Source organism: Pocillopora damicornis, chromosome 8 (genome assembly GCF_964200805.1).
Source record: "Pocillopora damicornis chromosome 8, jaPocDami1.2, whole genome shotgun sequence".
NCBI lineage: Eukaryota > Metazoa > Cnidaria > Anthozoa > Scleractinia > Pocilloporidae > Pocillopora > Pocillopora damicornis.
Genome location: NC_142677.1, coordinates 19,752,772 through 19,779,137, shown reverse-complemented (window position 1 = coordinate 19,779,137; position 26,366 = coordinate 19,752,772). Strand labels below are relative to the sequence as shown.

The 26,366-nt window shown below is 39.2% G+C and overlaps 2 protein-coding genes and 1 pseudogene across 2 annotated transcripts in view; 1 reads left to right on the top strand and 2 right to left on the bottom strand.

Moving 5' to 3' along the window:
* The window catches only part of LOC149041750 (uncharacterized), a 5,045-nt gene extending 94 nt beyond the window's left edge, over window positions 1-4,951 (bottom strand). The window contains exons 1-2 of the mRNA XM_089180993.1: window positions 4,362-4,951; window positions 1-1,145 (exon numbers count right to left, since the gene is read on the bottom strand). The exon at window positions 1-1,145 is cut by the window's left edge and continues 94 nt beyond it. Coding sequence (XP_089037119.1) covers window positions 204-1,118 — 915 coding nt within the window. The 5' untranslated portion in view covers window positions 1,119-1,145; window positions 4,362-4,951 and the 3' untranslated portion in view covers window positions 1-203. The remainder of the gene's footprint in view (window positions 1,146-4,361) is intronic.
* A 1,075-nt stretch (window positions 4,952-6,026) lies between these two features.
* Window positions 6,027-7,456, bottom strand: LOC113679783 (uncharacterized). The gene is made up of 3 exons (XM_089180918.1): window positions 7,251-7,456; window positions 6,813-6,837; window positions 6,027-6,659 (listed from the first exon to the last, which is right to left on the bottom strand). Exons 1-3 carry the CDS (start codon window positions 7,454-7,456, stop codon window positions 6,027-6,029), a joined length of 864 nt encoding a protein of 287 aa, XP_089037044.1.
* Window positions 7,457-8,988: 1,532 nt separating this feature from the next.
* LOC149041749 (uncharacterized) lies at window positions 8,989-11,126 on the top strand (annotated as a pseudogene).
* Window positions 11,127-26,366: the final 15,240 nt, after the last annotated feature.

The following is a 26,366-nucleotide window of genomic DNA, read 5'->3' as shown; positions in this document are numbered from 1 at the left end:
TACCTCTAAGAACAAATAAAAGAAGCCAACGCTAAGCTAAACATGGCTCGCAAAATCTATGATCATGCATTGGAGTCCCATGTAATTTATTTGGTCCAGTTCCTATTAAGAAGGATAAAGTGGACGAAGGGGACACTTCTTTACACTGATAATTCGTCACAAACGCTAATAACTAGAGTGCAAATTAAACCTGTAAGTATTACTTAATGACAACTGTAATGAACAAAAGCAAATCCTATTAATTTCGGAAAGAATGTGTACATCGCATACCAGGGCCATAGCCGACGGTTTTCGACGGCTTCGTTTTGATGCGGCATTCTCATGTCTAACGCCACCACCGCCTGTTGCTGCTCTATTATCATGTCTAACACCACTACAAGTGCTGCATAGGACATTTCTATTATTATATGTTCCTTCCATCTTATATAGGTTTTGTGATTTAGCAGATCATTATCATTTGCCCAATCCACCATATACCGCCCCATTACTATAAGCATGCAATATGAACGAATTTGCGGGATGTTTTGCGGCGCCCACTCGCCGGGAGGAACTTGACCGTTATTCTGTCGTAATAGTTCCAAGTATTGAATGAACTCAGTAGTAAATTTATCGATGACACGACAGGCATCTTCTGTCGTAAATTTTTCGCCATCCTGATGATAAAAGTAGCCCTTAGAATCCTCTCTCAGTACGATCGAAGGAAAAAGCTCGCAGAATTTCCTCCCTAATAGCTCATTCTCGAAAAATAAACTATGTTGCCTCTCGTGATAAAGTCGACTTTGTTCTTTGTCAAACCTGAGTTGACCAGGGTTTCCTCCAGTCTCAATCCTTACCTGCATTGGGAGTTGAAACCGGTTTGGTAGCAATGCGAGGTCGACGTATTCGCTTAAGGCGAGTCTGTACCTTTGGTCTAAATTGGCATTTGTTCTATTCTCTCGAAAACATACTTTCTTCCTTAGCTCGTTTACAGTTTCCGATATAGTGTTATCTTCGGCTACATTTCTATCAAATATCTTAGAAAGTTTTGAAACAGGTATCTTTTTAAACTCGTCTGGCTGGAGTCCCCTTTTCGTTAGAGTGGCCTTATATTCCGGTGGCTTGTTCCAGCGATTACCCATTATACCTTCTTAGCGAGCAACGAGGATCTATAGAGAAATGATAATAACAATGATCATAATTAGTGTATGTTCAAGGAGGGTGACTAATTGTATCATAAATTAAAACAATAATAATAATAATAATAGTCCTTGATCATTTATAAGATAAAAATTTCATATCTTATGTTACAAAACTTACAATTTCGAACTAAGTTACACTTACGTACTAATTACAGGGGTTATTATTTTTCCGTTATTTTTTTTATTAAAAAAATAACTCTATGTTGGCATTTAGAGTGATATGTTGCTCGCACAGATCAGATCACTGTATTTGGGTATGTATCTCGCACCAATCAGACTGCCGTATTAGTGTATGTATTTCGCAACAATCACTTCACAACAGTTGGATATCTTGCACCAATAACAGCGTTTATCTCGCACCAATCAAATCACAGCTTTCTTGCAAATGATGCCATAAAATCGGGGGACTATGCACAAAGAATGACATAAACCATAATTTTCGGGCTAAGTTTTATCAGTGTAATGGCTTGTGGCCTTCGCGAGAGCCTCGTCGATTAAGGTCGAGATTTATCGGATTATGAAAGGTTCGCATCATTTATATCATTTTCAAGTTAAAATGTGTTTTTCCGCTCCTTTACTCCCGACTTACACGCCAAACAACTTACATTCTATCACGTACCATGAAAACAACGTCCAAAGTCCAATCAGAACATACCAAATCATTGCACTACATGAACATTAGGCAATTTTTCACGTGCTTGAATTGTATTGCATCAATCAAATTCCATTTTGCCAAATTAGACTTCGCTCCATCACGTGTCATTTCCTTGTAAGCAACCTACATTTAGTCAAGTATTTTAACCGTGTTGTCCAACTCCACTGAAAAAAGTTCACATGAAACTAAAAGCTACTGATAGTGAATTCCACGAAATTCTCCCGCCTTTTGACTCTGGCGCTCTCTCTCTAACAGGGAATATATGGCGTTGTGTGACATGACCAAACTATGGCTGCGAGGGGAACAACAGTAAGTGTGGCACCAAAGCATTTTATTTTTGCTAAGAAGTATTTAGACAATAGAGACAATAGACCACAAAATACTTGTGTGAGTTCAGATAAATTAGGTTTTTTTTTTCTTTCTCTTAAGGTAACGTAATGCGATGTTTTCGTCTTTGCTACGATCACTGCTTCTGTTTTCTTCGTGTTCAGTATCAAGTCGTAGTTCCACAGGCATGTTGAGATATTCTGGAGGTTAGAAATTATTTTGAAAACTGCGGTTTCGAGGGTAGGACTCGAATAATGAGTTTCAGTGCCGTCAGCGTACAGAAACACTCTCTGGTACTGTTGACACTACACCGTTGATGTGTATACAGAAAAGGGTTGGGCTTAGTACGGATCCTTGGGGGACTCCGTGGGTGAAATTCTTTCATTTGAGTTAACCCCTTTACATTGGAAAAACTGCTGTTGGTAAAGTAGCCACAAAATCATGCACGCTCCGTTTACTTCGAGTTTTTGGAGTAATAATGGGTGATCAATGACATCGAAGGCCTTCCGTAAGTGTAAGAACACGACTGTGGTGATCAGCCCTTTCTCCTTTGCCCATTTCCATTCGTCGACCACTTTAGGTAACGCAGCAATGGTTGAGGAGTTCTTCGAATATGTAAATTGTTCTTTTGTGATGAGGCCGTTTTCTCTGGCATATGATTGTAGCTGTTCATTTTCAAACTGCTCATGGAGTTTTGACACTACAGAAAGAACGGAAACTGGCATGTAGTTTTCTCTGTCAAATTTCGCCCTGCTCTTGAAAATCGGTGTGATTCTTGCAATTTTTAGCCTGCCTGGAAACACCCCGGATTCGAAAGAGAGGTTCATCAACGGTGTAAGCAGGCTTGAACAAGGACCAGCAGCAGCCTTAAGAATTTTTGCTAGTATACCATCAACACCTGTGGCTTTGGATGTACCTATTTTTTTAAGCGTTTTGAAGACTTCGTGAACTAATAGCTTTGTAAAGGTGAAATGGCTTTCAGCTTCCTGAGGTTCATTGTCGTAGGATTCTTTAATTTGGTGCTCGTGTTGAAGTAGGTTAGGTGCGATGAAGTAGTTGTTTGATGCATTAGCTATATGGTTACCACAACAACAGAAAGTGGAGACCCAATAACTTTACCGTAGAGTTTACTGTTGTACTGGAAGGTAGTTGACCTTAGGCAAAGGTTCAGGAAGTCCATGTACTCTGTCGGTTGCGTTAGTGGGTCGGTAGATCACCAGAGTCGGGAAAAAACCATATCATACAAGTCAAGACGAGTGTCTGCACGAGAAACGTTACGTAAATCATGGAGGTTTTCGGACTTACAGCACTATACTGTACAGAAGTCACGCCTTTCAGAAGGGAGGTAGTAGCCACAAAAATCTAACAGGAAACTTGATTAGCTGCAGCTTAAGCAGCTGTGGGTCAAAGTCTATTCACAGCAAGTACTTTGATAAAGCATAAATTGTCCTCCAGACTTAAAAGTGCAAGTTATTTTTGGACGTACATCATGACGAAAGACGGTAGAGAAACGATCATTTGATACATCAAAAAAAACTGATGCATAGCGAAGAAACAATCTGCCAACATATATGTATTTATTTTCCTCAAGTGCAGTTTCTGGAGGTTACATCGCACAACTACGATGACTTTTCAGGTAGGCGCATTGAAGCGAAAGAAATGCCAAACAAAACAAATCAAACAGCAAGAGGAAATTGTATTATTAATTTAATGTTCTTTTCTTCACGCGTAAACCTTACCGGCGAGTCTCGACTTTGTGTACTGTCATCAGTCCAGTTTTTCGGACGCACACTCAAACTTGTTGAACGACTGGGTTCACACTTCACTACATTTTAGTAAATACCACTGAAGTCAGTGGTGCTTTTCGAGCGCGCTTATTGGTTAGCTCAGAGGTGGATCGCAAATACTACTCACCTCCACTATGGCGAATATTGTTAAATATTGACCACTAGTTTGGAGAAAGTAATTTCCCCTATGAGAATCAGTTGCTTATTGCGCCCAATTACTAACGAGAATATATTTCCTCTCGAGCAGTCACCTTCAAATTACCGCATGGTAGTCTCAAATCTACAATTAGCTGCATGCATGCATAATGAATGTATGCATGCATATCAGACAATGGTTCAATGTACAGAAACTCTTCTACTTTTTTAAAAGAGCCTCGACAAAAAGTCAAACTGATCTGTTTACATTTGCTTTACCTTCACGATGTTGTGATATCACGCTCCTTCAGGGTTCGGAAGTGCCAATGACGTCCCGTCGAACTAAAGGCAAAGACCGAAAGAACACATGTAAAACGCATCAACATCAGATCATCATCCATAAGATTTAAATCAGAACACTTTGTGATCATGATCAACACCTCCCGCCCCCCACCACCATCTAAACTGCATGGCTGTTACAGAGATGCTCAATTTCTTTGAGGGAAAATCTTCGAGGGAAACACCTCACCTTTTCAAAGCTAAGTAATAGTCTAAACTCTCGACTACACTTTAAGTTTGCAAGAAAGCAGAATCTGGCATTGCGCATCTTATCTACGCATGGTTTTTATGCGTGACTGGCGTGGGAACGTCAACAAAATGCCTGACGGCTTTTGTTCTTTTATAACCAGAGGCTCCCCTATATCATAATAGCACTTATTTTCTGTGGAAGTATTGCACAAGTATTCAAAGACGTTTGGTCAAGGCTCGGGGCTTCATTGATTAACAATTTCAATCTTAAGTTGTCAGTCTGTACATTTTAACATTTTCATTGCCTAGAACCTATCCATCCAAAGAGGGGCTAGATGGTCTTGAAAATATTTTCAGTTTCGCTACTGTGGCTAATAAAGCAAACTATAAGGAAAAATTTGTTAAGAACTCCACCTATGTGCTGCCCCTAAAGGGAGTTGAATTAGCTCAAGCTTTGGCTGCTGTGCCTTAAATTAGATTTCTTACAGGTACTCTTCAATTCTTTAGCCAGCTTCCTATGCAGTTTGAAGCCCCGAAAGGAATTGTGAACAATGGAAAACATTATCTTACCCAGAAAATTTAAAAACAGCGAGAATATTGTAATACTAGATTTAGCTGTCGCTAAGTGCCAACGAGCAAACAATGAAAACAAATTCTAATTGGCAACTTAAAAAAAAGAGTCGTGTTTTGCGTTCGTCATTTTTTTGTAGCCAAGTATTCAAAACAACGTCTTAACAAAATGTCTTAAATTCTGATGTAAATATTTTGATTGATAGCGCAGAATCGCCAAAACGAAAATCAGATTCTTGGTTTTGAATCATTGCGATACCACGGTTTCGGCTGTAATGATAATCGTTTTCTTCCCTTTGTAGAAATTATTTGGAAAATTGAATGTAACAAAAGAATACAGAACAAAATGAATCCAACAATAACTTTTCATACGGTACTATGCAAGTAAGATTTACACAAACTTATATATCTTTCTTGTCAAACAATGTATGTAAGCTCTGAACAGTAACAATTTCAATTATAAAACGTCCTCGGACAAATAACAATAGAAGTCTACATTTCATTGACTAACAGCTTGGTTTGAGGATTTACAGAAGCTTGCATGCATTTCGTTCCGAGGCTTGTTGTATAAATTAGTCAAATCTCTAACATATGAGCATAAACAGTAACAAAATATTTCAATTATATAATGTCCTTCGTAGACGAACAGCTGGCAAAGGACATGCACAAACTGTTTGCTTTGGGATACATGGGCCAGTCCGACGTTAACGGTATTAAACAATTTCAGTTATACAACGTCCTTTGAGAACGAGTAATCAAATTGTACATTGCAATAGTCGCAAAAAGGGTATTGCACTGTTCACACAAAATAGAGAACTGCGTTTTGTACAGACTTATATTTACCCGCTAATCAGATTTGTCTTTTGGACGTTTAAAGGAAACGACCTTTGTTGTGTTTGTTGTTTGGACATTGTAAACCGAACAAACATCTTCTGGAGACATCAGATATACTTCGATTTCGTTGATTTTATCCTTTAGGGACAAGTTAGATCCAGCCAGCAGGGCTTCTAGTTGCTCTGTGAAAGCCAAGATCCAGATATCTTTGTTGGTGTCTCCCTCGGCCTCGGTTACGCAAATTTTTGCCAAAGCCTGAAGTTTGGTATCCTTCGACCTCTGTCGTGTACCACAACTCTCACATTTCAGTGTGGTGCATGCGGATGATTCCGCATCGTTTAATCTTTTTTTGCATACTTTGTAGGAACAAAATGTATTCAGCTTGGATAGGAAATTGAACTCTGTGACGGTTATTTCTTTTTCTGGACTTTTAAGCATATCTGGTCCAGTCAGTGTTTCAACTGTTTGTGTCGTAGGGTTTGCTGTCGTGCTTGGTGATGTACTCAGATAGACAGATCCTTGGAAATTCCTCACCGTCAGATTGGTGAAGGAGTATGAGTTACCAGTTGTCCAGGTATGGACAAGTGGCTCCCAAATGTGAATCATAGATGAGCCAGTTTTGTCCTCTAACACAAGTTTTGTCCTCTACCACAAAAATGGCCTTTACCATTCACAGATACAGTAGTCAGGGGCCAAGGAGCTGTGTTGCCACAAAATAACAGGGACACCAGTTGTCCCTTTTTAGGCCTAGACCACTTAGGGGTATGAATACTTATTAGATAAAATTGCAACACTTACAATAATTCCTTTTGCTTGCCATTGTCTGCAACAACGAATAATGTTTTACTACAATGCATAGAGTCAAACTAAGAAAAAAAGGGGAATGCAATCATTTGTATTTGGATGTTTGCTTTAGCTTTTGCAGAACATGTTTTACTGCATTGAGTCAGGTTACTCAAGGTGTCAATGGTAAAGAATCAAGTCTATTTTCTTCTAACAATCTATATTTCAAAAATGTTGATTTTTTCTAAGCTTGCAGCCTTTCAAATTTCATCGGCTCGATTATGAGATCTTGGAGTTTTTTTACTCTACGAAGAGCAACGTATGTCATACATGGTAAATTCTTTGAGGGGCCGAGATCTACCCGTGCTTTTTTAAGAGTGAGACCTTGGCTTTTGTGAATAGTCATGGCCCTTCCTAGCTTTAAAGGAAGTTGTTGTCTTTCACATTTCTGACCTACATTTTGAGAAATCTGGGTTATAGGACAAATTGGAACGCATCTTGGAAAACTTGCAGTCAGAGAAGGTCCCCCTATAGTCTTCATCAAACTGAACAAGAACACAAATAGGTAGGGCTGGAGGAGTTTGGCCATCAGCATAAACAAAATCTGATACAGTTCCTAGTGCACCATTGCAAAGACCAACTTTCGTCCAAATGTTCATAGTGAGCATAACTCCAGCACCTTTAGCTTAATATATGACAGGTTCTAATCCTCCCATTTCATCAGAGCTTAGCGCTTGATCACCACCTGAGTGATGGGCTTTAATTATTGCTATTGGCTGGTTCAGATTTTTTAATTTTATCAAGTTCATTTCTGCAACTTTTGACTTCAGATAGGATAGCCTTACAGATGATGTTGGGAATTCCTCAATATTTGTTACATTTTCAGGAGTTCTAGATAATAATGTTTGCCAATCTGCTATAGTGGATTCTCCATTACGTGCCCTAATGAGAAGATCTCTAAGGTAGCCTTGGTCATTACTTTTGCCATCAACTCTATGATTCACTCACAATGTGACAACTTGTTTGAAATCTTGATATAAGATGTGGCCCTGGATCTGCTTATCTGATTTCGGAAAAGAATGGAAAAGTGGTTTACCACCAACTGGGGATAACTGTGCTATATCACCCACCAGAATAACAGAAAGACCACCAAAAGCTTGATCGGCTAGACCTGTAGCTTGCCTGCATCTACAATCTATCCAGCCAAATAAGTTCTGGCCAACAAATGAATATTCGTCTATAATCAAATATTGAATGTTTTGTAAATTACTCTGAAGTTGTTGCAAAGCTATTCCTTTCAATTCAAGAGTCTTTTTGAACCAATCGGTAGTCAGTGCTTTCAATAAGACTCGGCACCCGCCGGAGCTCCGGCGGGTATTCTATTGTGAATCGCCGGGTATATTTCACCGCGTTCAAGTCGAATTCAAGCAAAAAATGAAAACAGAAAATAGTAATTAATGTATTATTGGACTATTCACCTTATTTGGATGGTTTCTTTCGTTGGAATAGTAAGAAAAACGTTACAATTTCGGTTATCTGTCTGTTTGATTCATTCATTCACTAACGGTTTTTTTTGCCGTTCGATGTAACCCAAGCCATTTACTTCTCTTTGAGTCGCTTGCTTTTGCTTAACTTAAATTCATCAAGCGCGTGGTAGAAATACACGTCACATCGTCGGTTACCGAAATAACTTTAAATAACTTCGTGCTAAACAAGAATGGTCAAATAATGTCCGACAAATGAAACAAAGATAGGTAATTCTCAAGTATTACTTAGAAATCAAATTTGAAAATCAGTTTGTCACGCTTGTCGACAACTTCTCACGTGCAAATCAAATTGGGAACTTTTATACAAATTTTTCATGCTCGTACAAAAACGCTTCTTTGAGGCTCAACTAGAGAAAGAGAAACAAACACAGCCATTGAACACTTGGAGCCAAATCTTTTGTTGAGATAACTGCTACATTTAGTTTACATTTGCTGTTAGAAGCGATAAAGTTACTTTTTTATTTAGTGTAAAAACTGACACCGTAACCGCCTCATCTGTGTATTAAGCAATAAATTTGAGTGTTAACAAATGGAAGATATTTCATTTGGAATAAAACGATGAGTTAACCAATTATTACAAAGCAAATCAACATTGAATAATCATTTACCGGACTAAGTCCTGAAAACTCCATTCGAAAACTCGAATGAAAGGGAAAGATCGTCTCCAACATCAGTGGATCTCGAATACAACCCTTTCCTATTGTGAAGAAACCGGCTATCATTGATTCCTCTTTCAAGAAGGAAAAGACATTTTTTGCATTATATGCCGAAAACATGACACTATTAATCCACAAAACAAAAGTAAGAAATTCAACACAGAGCCCTCCCCAAGATATAAGCGGAAAACGGTTAAAGAACATGCAAGCCACCAACAGCATTTAGTAGCCGTGGAGACTGAGCTTCTGAGCAGAGTATCGGTGATGCAGCATCAGGTCAGCTACAGGGAAAAAGGCAGAGAAGCTGTTTATTACAATGCCTTTCTCAGTTTCTAGTAGGTAGCAAAGGTAGAACTTGCAAATTGTAAGTTTGTACGTTTCCTGGAGTTAGTAGAGGACCTAGGATTAACGGATTAACGGATTTACAGTTATTTGAGCACCTTTCCAGTGGTTCAGTAAGAGGGAGGTTTCTCTTACTGGGAAAAATGATCAAAGAACCTGTCAGTGAGAAAGCACGACGGTCCAACTGCTTCGGTCTACTTTCTGACGAGGTTGGTGACATTTCATGCAAGGAACAACTCATACCTTTGGTGAAATTTGTTGATAATGGGAAAGCTAGTACAGAGTTTCTTGCAATAGATGACGTTCTTGAACATTCTACGTCTGCTAATGCTGAAGCTATTAAAACCGTTTCAATCAAGCAGCTGAACGAATCACAACTGTAGTTAAAGAAACTCACCAGCTTTTCATCGGATGGTACTGGTGTAATGACTGGTAAGCGAAATGGCGTGGCCATCTTACTCCGGAAAGAGTCTAAGGTTATGCTGAACGTTCACTTCATATGCCACAGGTTGGCATTACCTTGTGGTGATGCAAATGACGAGGTTTCTCATATAAAAACTGTCGAGAAGCTATTGGTACAGCTCTGGTCATTCTTCAAGAATTCTGCAAAGAAAACAGCTGCATATGCCAAAGCAGTAAAAGAATCAAAAGCAATTACCCTTTCCGAAGAAGGCAATAAGAAAGTGGCAAAGAAGTTCTCAAAAGCATGTAGGACCTAATGGTTGTCCACAGAAAAGGCCATTCAAGGTGTTTTTGAAGAGTCTGAACCTCTCACACAGACCCTAAGAGTCTTTAAAGAAGAGTGCGATGCTCCAGCAACTGGTCTTTTGCAACAAATAGCCAATGTTAAGTTCCTTAGGGCTGTCTACATTCTACATCATGTTCTCCCAGCTCTTTCCTACTTGAGTAGAGCCTTCCAATTTACCATCGATGACATTCTAGACGTTGCTGATCAGCAGAAGCCCCTGAAACAACTTCAGAAAGACCTTGGTGGGAGACTGGCCGCATGCGAGATGACACTCAGCGATGACGGTGAAAGAAAGCTAGTCAACTCGACCAATCGCTACGTAAGTTCATTGGTGGAGAACATTAACAGCCGATTCAGTAACAGCCTTCCAGTGTTGATGGCGTTCAAGCTATTTGACCCCCAAGGAGTGCCTGAGAGGTCAGATGAGTCGTTTAAAGTGTACAGAAGTGCTGACATCAAGATTTTAGCTGGCCACTTCTACCAGAGTCAAGAGAAAAAGGAAGAGCTGGAGGAAGAATTGCTCTGTGAATGGAAGAAATTTAAGTACAGTCTGTTTCAGCTGAAAAGCAAAAATCCTTTGCATGTGTTGAAACCACCACAGAAGAAAAACCTCACTTCCCCCACCCCAACTGAATGGCTACTCCAGCATTTGTTATCAATGCGGCACTCTTATCAGCCCTTTTTCCTCCGTCTTCTTGAAATAGCAGAAATTTGCCTTTCACCACCTGTCTCCAATGCATGGCCTGAAAGAGGGGCGTCTGCGATCAAGCAGTTGAAGTCACGATTGAGAAGTACCCTAAACAACGACGTTCTCGCTTCCTTAATGCATGTGAGTATCAATGGGCCAGAATTGCGTACCAGTCAATGTGACGACCTCATTGCAGAAACTGTCAAGGAATGGTTAGCTCAACTACGTAGGAAGATTGTCAGAGGGAAGGAAGGGAATGCCGTCAAGGGGGTGGATGTTGTTGTCCAAGCTGAAGTTGGGGAGAACGATACAGCCGAGTATTACAAAGTAAAGTTGACACTTGGTTAATAGCATCTTCTGTAAACTGAAAAGGATTTAAGCAAGAAATGGTTTATTGCCCAGTTTTTCAAAAGAAGTCCACTACAACTGTTTTCTGGGGCCTTTATTTACACATATAGTTACTCTAGAACAGAAACTGTATCAAGTAATGATCTACAAATGTAATCGCCATTCAACCGCATGCATATCATTGCTGCATGCAAAGAGTTAAAAGCAAAGATGTTTCATTTTATTAACTGTCTACGTTAAAAGTTAGCATGATTTTATGTGACCTTTTTCATCAAGTCTTTGTGTAGAAGTTTCACAAACTACATGTAACATGACAATTTCGTTGTCTATCTTAACACTGTAATTCTAACTAGTGAATTTCCAATATTTAAAGTTTTGAATGCTGACTTTGACGGAAAATAAACTCTGTCATGGCCTCATGTGTTTCAATGACAACACAATGACGATTTCTCTGTGGCTTACATATTATTTTCCTCGAAAAAGGTAAAACAGCCTCTATAATGATCACAATTTGTAAACATTATCTCTAGAGGGAAATTGTTCTGGGCTACTCATGATGTATAAATTTAGCCAAGCCTAAAAGCGGAGCTCGCATATTTTTCTCGCACGTCTCAAGGGCACAACGCCTTGCCCCGGCCAGGAATGGAACCCGGGTCGTCCGACTCGGAGCCCAGTGCACTGACCGCTGGACTACTGGACAAAGCCGTGGCATTGGCGTGCCCTCGGTACAGTTGACCACGCATGTTTAACGTAGCACCTTGTACGGTTGTACGGTCGTAAGGTCGTAAGGTCGTACAACCGGGGCTAAAGCTACGCTCTGCGAGCTCCGCTATTACTCTCCAGCGGGTGCTGTACCGAGGTAACCACCAACTTCAAATCTTATTAAAAGCACTGGTAGTTTGAGAAAAGAATGCAGTGTTACACCAGTGACATTAAAAGAGGCCTTTCCAGTATATGCTAGTACTTGACTTTTTTTATTCAGAACATTTTTTACAGCATCAATAACGTAGCTTTTTCCTGAATCTGCAATTCCTTTAATAAGCAGATGCAATGGCAGTTCATTGCTGCTGTTGAAGTGTTTTAAAATGATATGGTATGCCAACAAATGATTGCTACTAGAACTCAAAATATCTATTACTCTTGATGATATCTGCCAACTTGGTTCATTTCGATTTTTTTGAGTATTCAGAAAGTAGATCAACATCCTCATAATGTTCACTAGCATTATGCCAATATCCTTAGGGAGCTAACACTGAATTATATTTAGTACTTGTGCCCAACTCCTGTAAATTCAGTTCTGACATAAACATCCATTCTTCCTTTTCCTCCTCAATAATTTCTGCCTCCTCATTTTCATTTTCTAGATTAATAGTTGCTTTTAAAGCACTCAATTTTAATTCCCAGTCAGGAACACTGTTCTTCCCACGATCACTGCGCAAAAAATTCATCCAACATGCTTTGTAAGTTTCATGGCACTGTTCAAGATTGTCCCAAGCATTGTCTGGTACATGCTGCCAAGGTTTATATTTTAGCAGTTGATATTTACAGAACAGTCCATCGCGCTTATTTTGAGGATTTGAAGAAAATTTGGGATACGTTTTAACTATAACAAGTCGCTTCCTTTTTCAAGTTTCGAGTTTTTGCTTGTAAATGTAGAGGTAAATTGCAAAAAATAATATTCCAGTATGTCTGGAAATGTCTTAATAAACTTCTCTCGTTCGGCATAAATATCCAGCATGGATGGGATGGTACAAGAATCCTTATTTCTCGACACCTGAACTCTGCGTGAACCATCAAGAGATGCGTTTACTACTTCATGTGTTACACTAACACATTTGAGTGAGAGTAAATGATGCATAACTTCTTGGATTGAATAGTCTCTTTGTCCTACACTTTTGATCATAATTTGCTTTAAAATGTTATGAATGTCACTTGTATCTGATATTTTACTAATAACATTGGCGAATGCATTATTTAGAACTGAAGACTGAAGCTTTCTCTCCTTTTGATGTGTACTTCACAAGATATTCCAAACATGCCTAATAATCTACAATAATTTGAATATCACAATTTGCTGTCCATCCTTGGAGTTGCAGTGGTTGGTGACGGTTTAATCTCGAATCATTTCGCTTTGTAACAATAGTTGCTCTATACTTTGTTTGGCCTGATTTAGTGTTTATTGCTTCAAAATCTATTCTTGTCTTGACACAGTTTTCAAAAGGAAATTTGAAACTGCAGCTTAATTCATTTGTTACTTTATCTTAGACAATACTAAGTCCTGCACATTGTATACCTCTCGACAGAATTCAATAAATTCACGTAGTCTTCTTATTTTTGTTTGTCGTTCAAGGACAGATAGGGTGTTTGACATGGATGAGAATCTGGTTTGGACCACCCCTCTTCTGGAGAGCATGGATTCCAAGTTGTTAGTATAAAGTCAACATACTGACAAACAACAGACTCAGCTTGTATACCCTGATTTTTCTTACTCTCTAGTTCTAAAATTTGTTTTTCTGACAAATTTCCTTTGCTCTCATTGATATACTTTGATGCTAAAAACCTTGTAATGCAATTTCAGTCAGTTCACAAAGTCCTGGATCATTATTCAATTTAGCGACTCCATGACAATGAATTGAACCTCTCTGAACTGCATACACATATCTGCACCAATGCCAAGAAGCCCCTAACAACTCTCTTAACCAAAACTTGACAAAACGATCTGTTCGCTCAGTAATAAACCAATCCAAGTTATGTGGATTTTCAAGAACATTTTGCTGCCTGATTTCTGGTTGAATGTGTTCTGAGTGAGGGTCACAAAAAAGTTCATGAAATTCAGGCCAATGGTACTCAGCACAAGATAAAGTGGAAAAAAATTGTAGGAGGTCTTACTTGAGCAATGGTAGCCCACAAATTCTCTTTGGCTTTGTGCCAATAGCTATTGCTACCAGTAACATTTTTAGCATAATGCATAAGCTTAGACATTAAAGTGGAGTATGTGTTCGATTGAAGCATCTGTTAACGTTGTTCTACAGTTAACTTAGCATCACCAGGTTTTGCTTTAAAAAAATGCTGAACCCTGACTAAGGAGTCTGTGCCTTTGAATCACATTGAATGCCCAATAAGCAAACTGTGGGTGACTTGCAAACCTATATGTCCATTTACCATTATTATATTCAGCAAATTTAATCAACTGTTTTATTTATCTCCAAGGGTCACATCACGCATTGTAGCACTGTTAGTAGGATCTCCTTCACCATCTGGAAACAAAATAGGAAATACCATAGTAGCTAAATATTCAATTTTAAACTCATTCAGAGGACTTGAATTCCTATGAGGCCAATTGACTTTGTGGTTTTGTAATAACTCATCTGTAATCAACTGCTTCTGTGGCCTAAGCTGTACAGGGTTAAGAACTGTGCTACTCAATTCTGTGTCTTCATTGAATGGTATTTCATCAAGAAGACCTCTGTCTGGATCAGTTTCATCATTTTTACTATTCTTAGTACAATCGATCTTATGCAGCTCAGTTGGAATGCCATCAGAAGGCAACAAAGCCAAGAACGAATAATCAATAGTAATACCTTATACGCAGGGTTATGTTGAACTAACCAGTGCAGCGAACAGCTGACCTTTTCACGTCTCACAGATCTTTATAAGAATTATCCTTGCCTTTGACTGACACAACTATTACAGGCAGCTCACTAGGGTACCTTGGCAATGAATTTGCTAACTCCTGGATATCTTGAGAAAAGTCAATACAATGGCCTTTATATGCTTTTTGTCCACCTGGTTTTGTATGAACAGAAATCACTGGGAAAACATGTGCTTTTAACATTTCCTCTGATTGTGTTCAACCTTGCAATTCATTTGGCAATTGTGAAGGTGTCATTCCATTCTGAGATGAAAATTTTTCACTCCATTCGTGTCACGTGAACATTTTGAGCAGATATAAGGAGATTTCTTTTTGCCTTTTGATGATAATGGCCATGCCTCATGGCAAACTTCACACATATTAATTTTGAATTTAATCGAATTATGAAAGTCTTGCATGTTTTTGATAGCCCATTTCTGTACATGATCATAATCAAATTAAGATAAATATGTTTCGTTGTCAACATTATGCAGTGGTTTATCTACTATTTGCCAGGTTGTAAATTTTCTTACTGGTTTTATTTCATCAAATTTACTGTCTCGCCTTTTCTGTCTGTACTTCCTAATTTGCACATTTTGTTTTTCCAATCGTGCTTGTTTCTCCTCCTCTGTCTCCTTGTCTTTTATTCTCCTTTGGTTTTCTTGTCTAGAGAGTTTTTCACTCTCTGTCTCCTTGGCTTTTTAGCAGTTTTCTAATTCTTCATATATGCATTTACTACATTAATTTCTCCATCTACCAATCTGTTAGTACTCATTTCTAGTCTCTGTCGTTTTCTGGGTATGTGAACTTCTTTCTTGAAATCATTAGAGGCTTGGCATTCTTTATCCTCTAATTTTGAAAAAGAATGCTCTGGCATTAACGTACATGAATCGTTGCCTTGATGTATATTATCATCAACAGATGGCATGAGAGAACTTTCAAAGACAGCAAAATACCATCCATGATGGCTTGCACAGCGCACAACAGCTTTCAATAAGTAAAAATTACTTAAGACTTCCATACTTGCTGGTCGAACAGTTTGACCGAAGGAAGTCGATGATAATTCAATTGGTAACAAATTTGGCATGGTTACAAAATGTTGCAAAGCTGAGATATCACTAGAATGCCTTTGACATGAATCACAAAAAAGTGGTCTGCTTTTAGGCAGAACAGCTTCTGAAACACAGTTTTTAAACTCAGTGGCAAAATATTTGGGCAAGTAATATACAAGACAATGGTGCCTGTAGTTTTCACTATTTGATTGTTAAATACGATGCAACAAGTCTGACTACATTGTTGAATAAGAAATAATGCTTTCAAATCATTTGTCAAATCTCCAAATGTTTGCACGGTAAATATGTCACTAAAAACAGCATCTGTAATCATTGCAGAAAATGACGGACAACGACCTCTGATCAATAGCCATGAAGGCTCTCGCACGACCTCAACAGCACCAAGACTTTTCCTTTGATTGCATGACTCATAGATAACTTGACAAAAATCATTGCATGTAATGTTTTGAAGATGATTGGGACAAAACAAAATAACATAGCTCAAGAAAGCAATCAACTGCACAAGAAAATTTCACTACATTGGTCAAACAATAGTTACGAAAGTGATCTCTCACATTTGACCCTTCATACATGTATGTACAAATACTATCAGTGCTATCACATATTGCACTGTGTTTTTCTTCCAAGACTTTTGTAGCCTCTGAATTTATGTTCCCATTCACAATCTGTGCTTCCTTGTTTGAAATGATGAAGAAATTGAAACTACCATTAGAAGGATAAGCTATTCGCCTTGACAAGTATCTCTCCTTAAATCTAAAAAAGTTGCTGCTGCAATTTCGGCACACACTCCCAAATTTTTAATAGATCATTGTGGGCAGTAAGACTGGGAAAGAGTAACAACATAAACAATAGCCACATCATTTTCCAAACTTTTGTGCGTTTTATTGCTCTACGGGCACCTTGTTCTTTAGTTTGCACCAATGGGCAAAAAGTCTGTGGTTCGAAAAACACGCGATACGCATGACAACACTGGAATGAATTGATGAAGCTGAAAGTTGATTTACAAGGTACTTTGTTTATTGTAGGTTGCTAGTCCTCCAAGGTACGCTCGCCGCTTAAGGTTTGCTTTGAATTTGATTAACTTAAGCTTACGTTAAGTTAAGTTAAATATCAGTTGCTTTGATTGCTTTTTGCTCGCTGGCGGTGACAAAGTTGGCTCACTGGCCGATGTCGAGTTTACCCTCGTGTGGTTCGCTGGCCGATAGTTTGCTACAGTTGTCGTTTGTTTTGGCTTTGCTGTGATTGAATTTAGTTTAATGACGTTTCTCAGTTTCTTTGATTGCTTTCTGCCCGCTGGCGTTGTCTAGAATTGGCACGCTGGCCGAATTTGGCACGGTGGCCGAGGGGTAATATGTGACTAACACAGTCTCTATACTGTGAGATTTTACGCCACTAACTCAGTCGGTAGATTAATTATGATAAATTAATATATAATTCAATTATATTACTGGCGTAAAATTCACATTATATATATCACCGACTGGAAGAAATTACGCCGTTAGTTACTGACGTGAAATCGTACATGTAAACAAAACCGAATGAAAGAAATTACGTCGTTAGTTACTGGCGTAAAATCTTACATATAAACACAACCGACTGGAAGAAATTACCCCGTTAGTTACTGGCGTGAAATCGTACATATAAACACAACCGACTGGAAGAAATTACGCCGTTAGTTACTGATGAAGAAATATAAAATGGTTCCCGAGTTTACATAGCCTGATGTAAACACGCGGGAGGTTGGGAGAACACGAGATAAGCGTATTTCAGCAGCCTATTTCAGTCACTTGTCATTGGAAATCAAGCGAGAGAGGAAAATTGGCGACTTTCGCTACAAATTTAGTCGCAAAAACTTTCGCCATTTCCACCAGAACGATCACGATTCAGGGCGCTGACTGTCCAACGAATCTCGACAGAGGCCGACTTTCGTAGACAACCAAAAAAACCGCGGATGGCGTCATAATGGTAAGATAATTTCCATTTGCAGTTTAGAGGGCATACGATAACTGAAAACAGTTGGACGTGCCCTCCCAGTTCTCAAGCCAAAAATTGGTTCCCTCAACGTCTGAGCAGCGCTACATCAGGAAAAGTGTTGCGCGCCTCTCTCACTGGCTCCTCCGGAAGAAAGGACACGTGTCCTACCATTTTTATTCGAGTTCGTTTGTACATCGGCTTGGAATTAGGAGAGTGTACAAGGATTTTGTGGTAAGGGAACTTTGATATTTTGCGAAATCTAATTTTGGCAGCATCACCTAAAAATAAAATTCTTAAATGCAATCCATCGTCGCTCCATTTCATTCTCGTTATTCCTCATCATTTAACGGCATTCCTTATCATTCATGTCGTTTGACGTCATTCTCGTCATTCCTCGTCGTTTGACGTTATTCCTCATCATCCATCGTCATTGCCCATCATTTAATGTCTTTCCATATATGTATAGTATCGTATTACATATCATTTACGCCAATAAACATGTTCTATCGACATACACATCATAAAGCGTCATTCTATATCATTTACCGTCACCACACGCTCCTTTCTTTACACCTCTTACCCCTCGCTCAACTTACCTTTCGCCCCTGGGTTCTCCTTGCTCTCACCTTGTACTTGCCTCCGACCCTCCAATGTCCTGATAACCCAAAAGAATAACACTGTTTTTGTAGGCCAATCAATAATTTTTGCACACGATCAGAGGAAAAGTTCAGGATATTCTTTAGGTATTCTAATTGATCTGTAGATGATTCGAAAATCTACCAGAGACACCCTAACAAATTTGTTAAAGGATTTGCTGGATCTGATGTAATTTATATAGGTTGAGAAAGTCTTGAAATTTGCTAAAACTTTTATCTACATTGCGAGCGAAGGGTAATTTTTGACGAGAGTGGGGGTGGTGGATGGGATCCAGACACTGTCAGGTGTTACTGCCAGGTAAAACTTGCTCTGCTATCTGAGGCAGCAACGCAGGTTTTTATGGAAGCATACAGAGACAATATCCCAAAACATAAAACTGTTCTGTGTCAGTGTTTTTTCCGTTAATGTAGTGGTTGAATGCGCCGATTTCGTCGTGTCTTGCGGCGGTGTTTCGTCAACGTAGCGTAGCGAAAGCGCTATCGATTGTCGGCGAGTCGAAAGGGCGCGTTCCTCGATATTCTGCTTCACAATTTCTGCCACAACAACAGAAAGTGGAGACCTAATAACTGTACCATGTAACTGTTCTTAGAGTTTACTGTTGTATCGGAAGTTAGTTGACCTTAGGCAAAGGTTCAGTAAGTCCATGTACTCTGTCGGTAGCGTTAGTGGGTCGGTAGGTCGCCAGAGTCAGGGAAAAAAACCATATCATACAAGTCAAGACGAGTGTCCGCACGAGAGACGTTACGTAAATCATGAGGAGTAATGGATTTCCAGTGGAGCTTTTCGGACTTACACCACTATACTGCACAGTTTGATTAGCTGCAGCTTAAGTAGCTAATCAAACTGGCCAAAGTCTATTCCCAGCAAGCACTTTGATAAAGCATAAATTGTCACATAGATATAAAAATGCGAGTTATTTTTCGGCATATATCGTGACCAGAGACGGTAGAGAAACGATCATTTGATGCATCAAAAAAACTGATGCAAAGGGAAGAAACAAGCTGCCGACATATGTGTACTTATTTTTCTCAAGTGCAGTTTCTGGGGGTTCCATCGCACAACTACAATGACTTTTCAGGTAAGCGCATTGAAGCAAAAAAAAAAAAGTCAAACAAAAAAATAAAGCAGCAGGAGGAAATTGTATTCGCCTTAATGTTTTTAATGTCTTGATGTTCTTTTGTTCACGCAGAAACTTTACCGGCGAGTCTCGACTTTGTGTGCTTTCATTAACCCAGTTTTTCTGACGCACACTCAAACTTATTAAACGAGGCTCACACTAGTTGGGAGAAAGTAATTTTTCTTATGAGAATCAGTAGCTTCTTGCGTTCAATTACCATCCAAACTGCATGGCTGTTACAGAGATGCTCCTTATCTTTGAGGGAAAATCTTAGAGGGAAACACCTCACCTTTTCAAAGCTAAGTAATAGTCTAAAATCTCGACTACACTTTACTTAATTTGCAAGAAAGCAGAATCTGGCACAGCGCATCTTATTTACGCATGGCGTGGGAACGTCAACAAAATGAATGGTGGCTTTTGTTCTTTTATAGCCAGGGGCTCCCTTACATCATAATAGCACTTACTTGCGGTGAAAGTGTTGCGCAAGTATTCAGAGACGTTTGGTCAAGGTTCAGGGCTTCATTGATTAACAATTTCAATCTTTACTTGTCAGTCTATACATTTTAACCTTTTCATTGTTTAGAACCTTTTCATCCACTGTTCTGTGTCAGTGTTTTTTCCGTTAATGTAGTGGTTGAATGCGCCGATTTCGTCGTGTCTTACGGCGGTGTTTCGTCAAAGTAGCGTAGCGAAAGCGCTATCGATTGTCGGCGAGTCGAAAGGGCGCGTTCCTCGATATTCTGCTTCACAATTTCTGCCACAACAACAGAAAGTGGAGACCTAATAACTGTACCGTGTTACTGTTCTTAGAGTTTACTGTTGTACTGGAAGTTAGTTGACCTTAGGAAAAGTAAGTCCATGGACTATCTGTCAGTAGCGTTAGAGGGTCGGTGGATCACCAGAGTCGGGAAAAAACCATATCACACAAGTCAAGACGAGTGTCTACCCGAGAGACGTTGCGTAAATCGTGAGGAGAACGCCCCCCGCCCCCCACTACCATCCAAACTGCATGGCTGTTACAGAGATGCTCATTATCTTTGAGGGAAAATCTTAGAGAAAAACACCTCACCTTTTCGAAGCTAAGTAATAGTCTAAATTCTCGATTGCACTTTAAATTTACAAGAAAGCAGAATCTGGCACTGCGCATCTTATCTACGCATGTTTTTTATGCGTGACTGGCGCAGGAACGTCAACAATATGCATGGCGGCTTTTGTTCTTTTATAGCCAGAGGCTCCCTAATATCATAAAAGCACTTACTTGCGGTGGAAGTGTTGCACAAGTATTCAAAGACGTTTGGTCAAGGTTCGGGGCTTCATTGATTAACAATTTTAATCTTTACTCGTCAGTCTATTCATTTTAACCTTCTCATTGTCTAGAACCTTTTCATCCACAGAGGGGCTAGGTGGTCTTGAAAATATTTTCAGTTTCGCTGCTGTGGCTAATAAAGCAAACTATTAGAAAAACTTGTTAAGAACTCCACTTATGTGCTCTCCTGAAGGGATATTAATAAGCTTAAGCTGTAGTTGCTGTGCCTTAAATTAGATTTCCTGCAGGTACTCTTCAATTTTTTAGCCAGCCTCCTATGCAGTTTGAAGCCCAAGATACTGCAGAAAAACGAGGAGATCGTTCTAGAAGGAATTGTGAAGAATGGAAAACATTATCTAAACCAGAAAGTTTAAAAACAGTTAGAATATTGTAATGAAATATGTAGTTATTGTTCATCATGGTGTAAGATACGAAATGAACTTTATTCATTTGTCTCACGATGGAGTCACTTTGGATGTTGATCACGACGTTTTTAGTGAGAATATTGAAAGAAAACGGAGGCCGGAACAGATCTCAAAAAATGGGAGGTTCTGCTCCAACCGGGAGGGTTGGAATCTCTGGAATCGAAAAATGGGTGTTGAAGAAGAATGAAAGGTGATGACGTTGAATGACAGATATTGACTGCTTTATTTTCATATGTCAATGTGTAAATCTATGCTTACAATACAAACTTTGGTAGGTATATAAACGAGATCTCTACCTAAGCTATTTTTTTAGCGAGATACCGCAGCTTGCAAATTCTTGTAGGTGTCTCGCAGTCGTCTGCGAATGATATTTAGCTGTATAATAAGCTTAATTATATACGCATTTTGATCGGTTCTTACACATGATTTATCAGAGGATAGACGCATAGATGCTGTCACCATCTACAAATTTTGCTTCTTTGTCAAATAAAACAAATAGATTCCATGTTGCTGCGGGTCTGTGCAGTAATAGATCAGAGACGAAGTCAAAATGTGGTAGGCACATCAGTGACTGACTCAGATGCGTCTCTTGCAACACTTTCGTAGCTTAGAATCTATTTATCGATTACACGATTTGTAAGCCCAAACGCTCGTGGCCATAGCAGCCTATTTCAGTCACTTGTCGCTGGAATCAAGCGAGAGAGGAAAATTGGCGACTTTCGCTTCAAATTAAGTCGCAAAAACTTTCGCCATTTCCACCAGAACGATCGCGATTCAGGGCGCTGATTGTCCAACGGATCTCTACAGAGGCCGACTTCCGTAGACAATCAAAACCGCGGCTGGCGTCATAATGGTAAGATAATTTCAATTTGCAGTTTAGAGGGCACACGATAACTGAAAACAGTTGGACGTGCCCTCCCAGTTCTCAAGCCAAAATTGGTTCTCTCAAGGTCTGAGCAGCGCTACATCAGGAAAAGTGTTGTGCGCTTCTCTCACTGCCTCCTCCGGAAGAAAGGACACCTCGCATCTTTTGAGCGCGAAATGCATGGTTCAAACATGTCCCACCATTTCTATTCGAGTTCGTTTGTACATCGGCTTGGAATTAGGAGAGAGTGTACAAGGATTTTGTGGTAAGGGAACTTTGATGTTTTGCGAAATCTAATTTTAGCAGCATTACCTAAAAATAAAATTCTTAAATGCAATCTATCGTCGTTCCACTTCATTCTCGTTATTCCTCATTATTTCACGGCATTCCTTATCATTCATGGTCATTTGACGTCATTCTCGTCATTCCTCGTCGTTTGACGTTATTCCTCATCATCCATCGTCATTGCCCATCATTAACGTCTTTCCATATATGTATAGTATCGCATTACATATCATTTACGTCATTAGACATCTTCTATCGGTATTAAGCATCATAAAGCGTCATTCTATATCATTTACCGTCACCACACGCTCCTTTATTTGCGCGTCTTACCCTTCGCTCAACTTACCTTTCGCGCCTGGGTTCTCCTCGCTCTCACCTTGTGCTTGCCTCCGACCCTCCAATGTCCTGATAACCCACAAGATTAACACTGTTTTTCTAGGCCAATCGATAATTTTGCACACGATCGGTGGAAAAGTTCAAGACATTCTCCAGGCATTCTAGTTGATCTGTAGATGATTCGTAAATCTACCCAAACCCTAACAAATTTGTAACATGTTTGTAAAAGGATTTGCTGGGTCTGATATAATTTATATAGGCTGAGAAAGTCTTGACATTTGCTAAAAATTTTATCTACATTGCGAGCAAAGGGTAATTTTTGGAGTGAGGGTGGTGGATGGGATCCAGACACTGTCAGGTGTTACTGCCAGGTAAAACTTGCTCTGCTATCTGAGGTAACAAAGCAGGTTTTTATGGAAGCATACAGAGACAACATCCCCAGACAGAGCAAGCTAGCGGACAGTATTAGTTTCTATGGAACTATAGAACTATTCTGTTCGTTCAAAAAATTAACGCTTTTTTGTCAAATACAAGGAACTATTTCCTATTTCATGATTTGTGTTTGAAATACACTGAAGTGAACTACACTTCCGCTTCATTTACAGCTCGGTCATTTAGACGTTTAATTTGTTCAGGAGAAGAACATGTTTATTCGGTGATCAAAAGAGGAAGTTTTCATTAATACTGACGAAAATTTGTATGAGACCATTATAACTCTTTTTTTTTTACACTTGTTACCAACGGCAATTTTGACGCCCTTTGTTGAAACAGTGAATTGCATTTGATCCTCTTCCCTCGAATTTCCCAGCCCTTTATGGTATTTTTGTTCACTCACTCAAGCTCCCACAACGTTTTTACCCCTTCGTAAAACAGCTTTGTGCCTCACCTTCCCATCGGGAAAAAGCTTGTCTATGGTAAAGGAAAACAATACTTAGCTAGTACAAAGCAAAGCAAACCGCGACGTGTTCTTTGAGTAACGGCTAAAGTTGCCCTGCATGCCCTGTTTATCGTTATTCTTTAATAGGATCAAGTATTGAAGAAACATACAAGTAAATTTATCGATAACACGACAGGCATCTTCTATTGAGAAGTGTGCATCATTATCATGAATAAAGTAGCCCTTCTCATTCAGTTTGATCGCAGGAGTAAGTTTGCGAACTTCCCTTCCCAATAGGTTATCCTCGGAAAATAATTCATGTTGATCTTTGTGATAATCACGAATTAGTTTCTTGTCATACCTAATTACGTCACGTATTCCTCCAGTATCTTTTTTCAATTTCTTTGGGGGTGTCTGCTTGTTTGGTAGTATTTTGTCATCGACGTATTTATTTAAGGCGACTTTATACCTTTGGTCCAAACCGGGCTTTGATTCATTCTCTCGAATACATACATTTTCCCTTACACATTCTACAGATATCTTTACACTTCTATCTACGGCTTCTCTTTCATTTTCAAATATCTTGGAAATTTTGGAAAGAAGAGTTCTTTCAAACTCTTTTGGTTGGAGACCCTTTTTCATTAGAGCGGCCTCAAACCGCGGTAGCTCGGTCCAGGGACGATCCATTATTCCTTCTCAGCGAGCAACGAGGATCTATAGAGAAATAATGATGACAATGATAATAATTATTATACGTACAAAGAGGGTGACTAAATATATCATATAACCTGGTTCACACGTTAGATGCAAATTCACACGTAAATGTAATTGCAAGTGATGTTCACACATCCAACGCAAATGTAAAGAAATTGAGATACGCAAGCGCAGTGGCAGTGTTTTTTTGCAAGATTTCCGACGATGATAAAGCCTTAGCCGAAGAATTTGCCGCAATATATTAAATACTTCTGGTTTTCGTTTATAGAACTTCAAGGGACAAATTTAGTCTCCAAAACTCGAAAAGTAGAGCTCGGATAATTGAATGTGCCAGGCCAATTTTTTTGAGAAGGGCGATGTCTATGTGTTTTTATTCCACTACTATGACGTTTAACCAAATACGGTCATAAGAACGCGAAAAATATGCCTTAGCATTACACTGAAGAGCAGGCTGGGCAAGTATAGGAAGCAACAAAATGGCCTCAATGAAGGATGCCAACTTTGAAGTTGTCTTTCAGGAGGAGTCTTTCTTTTCCGTGGGGAAGGTACTGACTGAGAAAATCTTATTGGAACACCACCGGCGACAACATAAACTCATCTGTTTAAAGGTTTTCTGATATCTGCTCGCCTAAAATGCAGCGAATTATTTCCCCCCTACGATCGGTGGCAAACTCCTTTCCTTCGTATCGACGAATTGCATGAATCCACTGTCTTCTCCCCATGGGCTACCAGGAAATCTAAAAAAACCATCCTCCACCGCGGAGGATTTTGGAGAAAGGAGAAAGATATTTGAAGTAGGAGAAATTTACTACCTTTTTGGTGATCTTGTATTTTTAAGTTTTTTTTGGTTATTCAGACCTGATCAAATATAATGAAATAATCAATAGCTGTGCTTGTGTATTAAACTTGATACTCGAAAAATTTTAAGCCCTAGGGGGACAGTAAGTTCCATGTTTCAAATTTTCTAGAGTCACTGAGAGACATCCCCGCAATGAGGAACTTCGATTGACGCAGCAGTACACCATCATTTCGAAGAAAAAAAATCTTCAGAGCTTGTTTTCGTTTAAAGCGGCTACCATTACTTGTATGCTACGGGCAACGTTGTTATTAAAATGGCCTTTATTAGCAGCCATCGAAAAGCATAAAAATGAAGATGTTGACCAATTTCCTGGTCAACTCAGCATTGATGGTTGCGATGCTTGTAAAACTATTGTTATTTTTTATTGCATCCGAAACCTCTCAAGCTAGCTTTCTTCAGGTGAGTTTTATGGAGAAGCAAGTATGCCCTCTGTTGTAAACTCCTCTCCTTTAATTTTTTCACCTTTATTTCTCTTTTTTTCCTGCGCGATTTCCGATCTTTCCCAATGCGACATGCAAACTTCCTTTCCAGGGTTATTCGGGCTCTTTCCAACTCATTTGAGGCTTTTTGAAATTCTTCGTGGAGTACCTTTGCTCATTTTAAGTTATCTAAAAATATAAAAATTTGTCATTTACAAAGAGTTTTGGAGTATGGTCTTCTCTACAAAGAGTTTTCATTTGCTGTTAATGAATGATAACAACTCTGCTGCGGAATTCAAGTTGTCACTGTACAGTGGCCAAGCAGGACTTACAAATGACAACGTATTTGCTACTCTTTCAACTATCCACGCCTGCAATGAATTTCGTGATGTTTTGACATGCTTCCCACTTCTCGTTTCTCAGACGATTGTTTTCTTTATACGACAGGTGCTTAATTTTCGTGTTTAACTACCAGTGTATTTGCCGTTGTTCGAGGATAAGCCATTTGAATCCACCTTGTTTACTACAAAAAGCAGATCCTTAAATCTGCTTATCAAAATACTGTTGTAAAACTTCAACCAATCGGTATGTGGGTAACGAAGCAGATAGCAACACTGGCTTTTTGTGGTGGTTGGGAATTTTTTCTTTGTCCCATGCTCGTGACAAGACAAAAAACATTATCCACTCTTTTCCTCTTTCTTA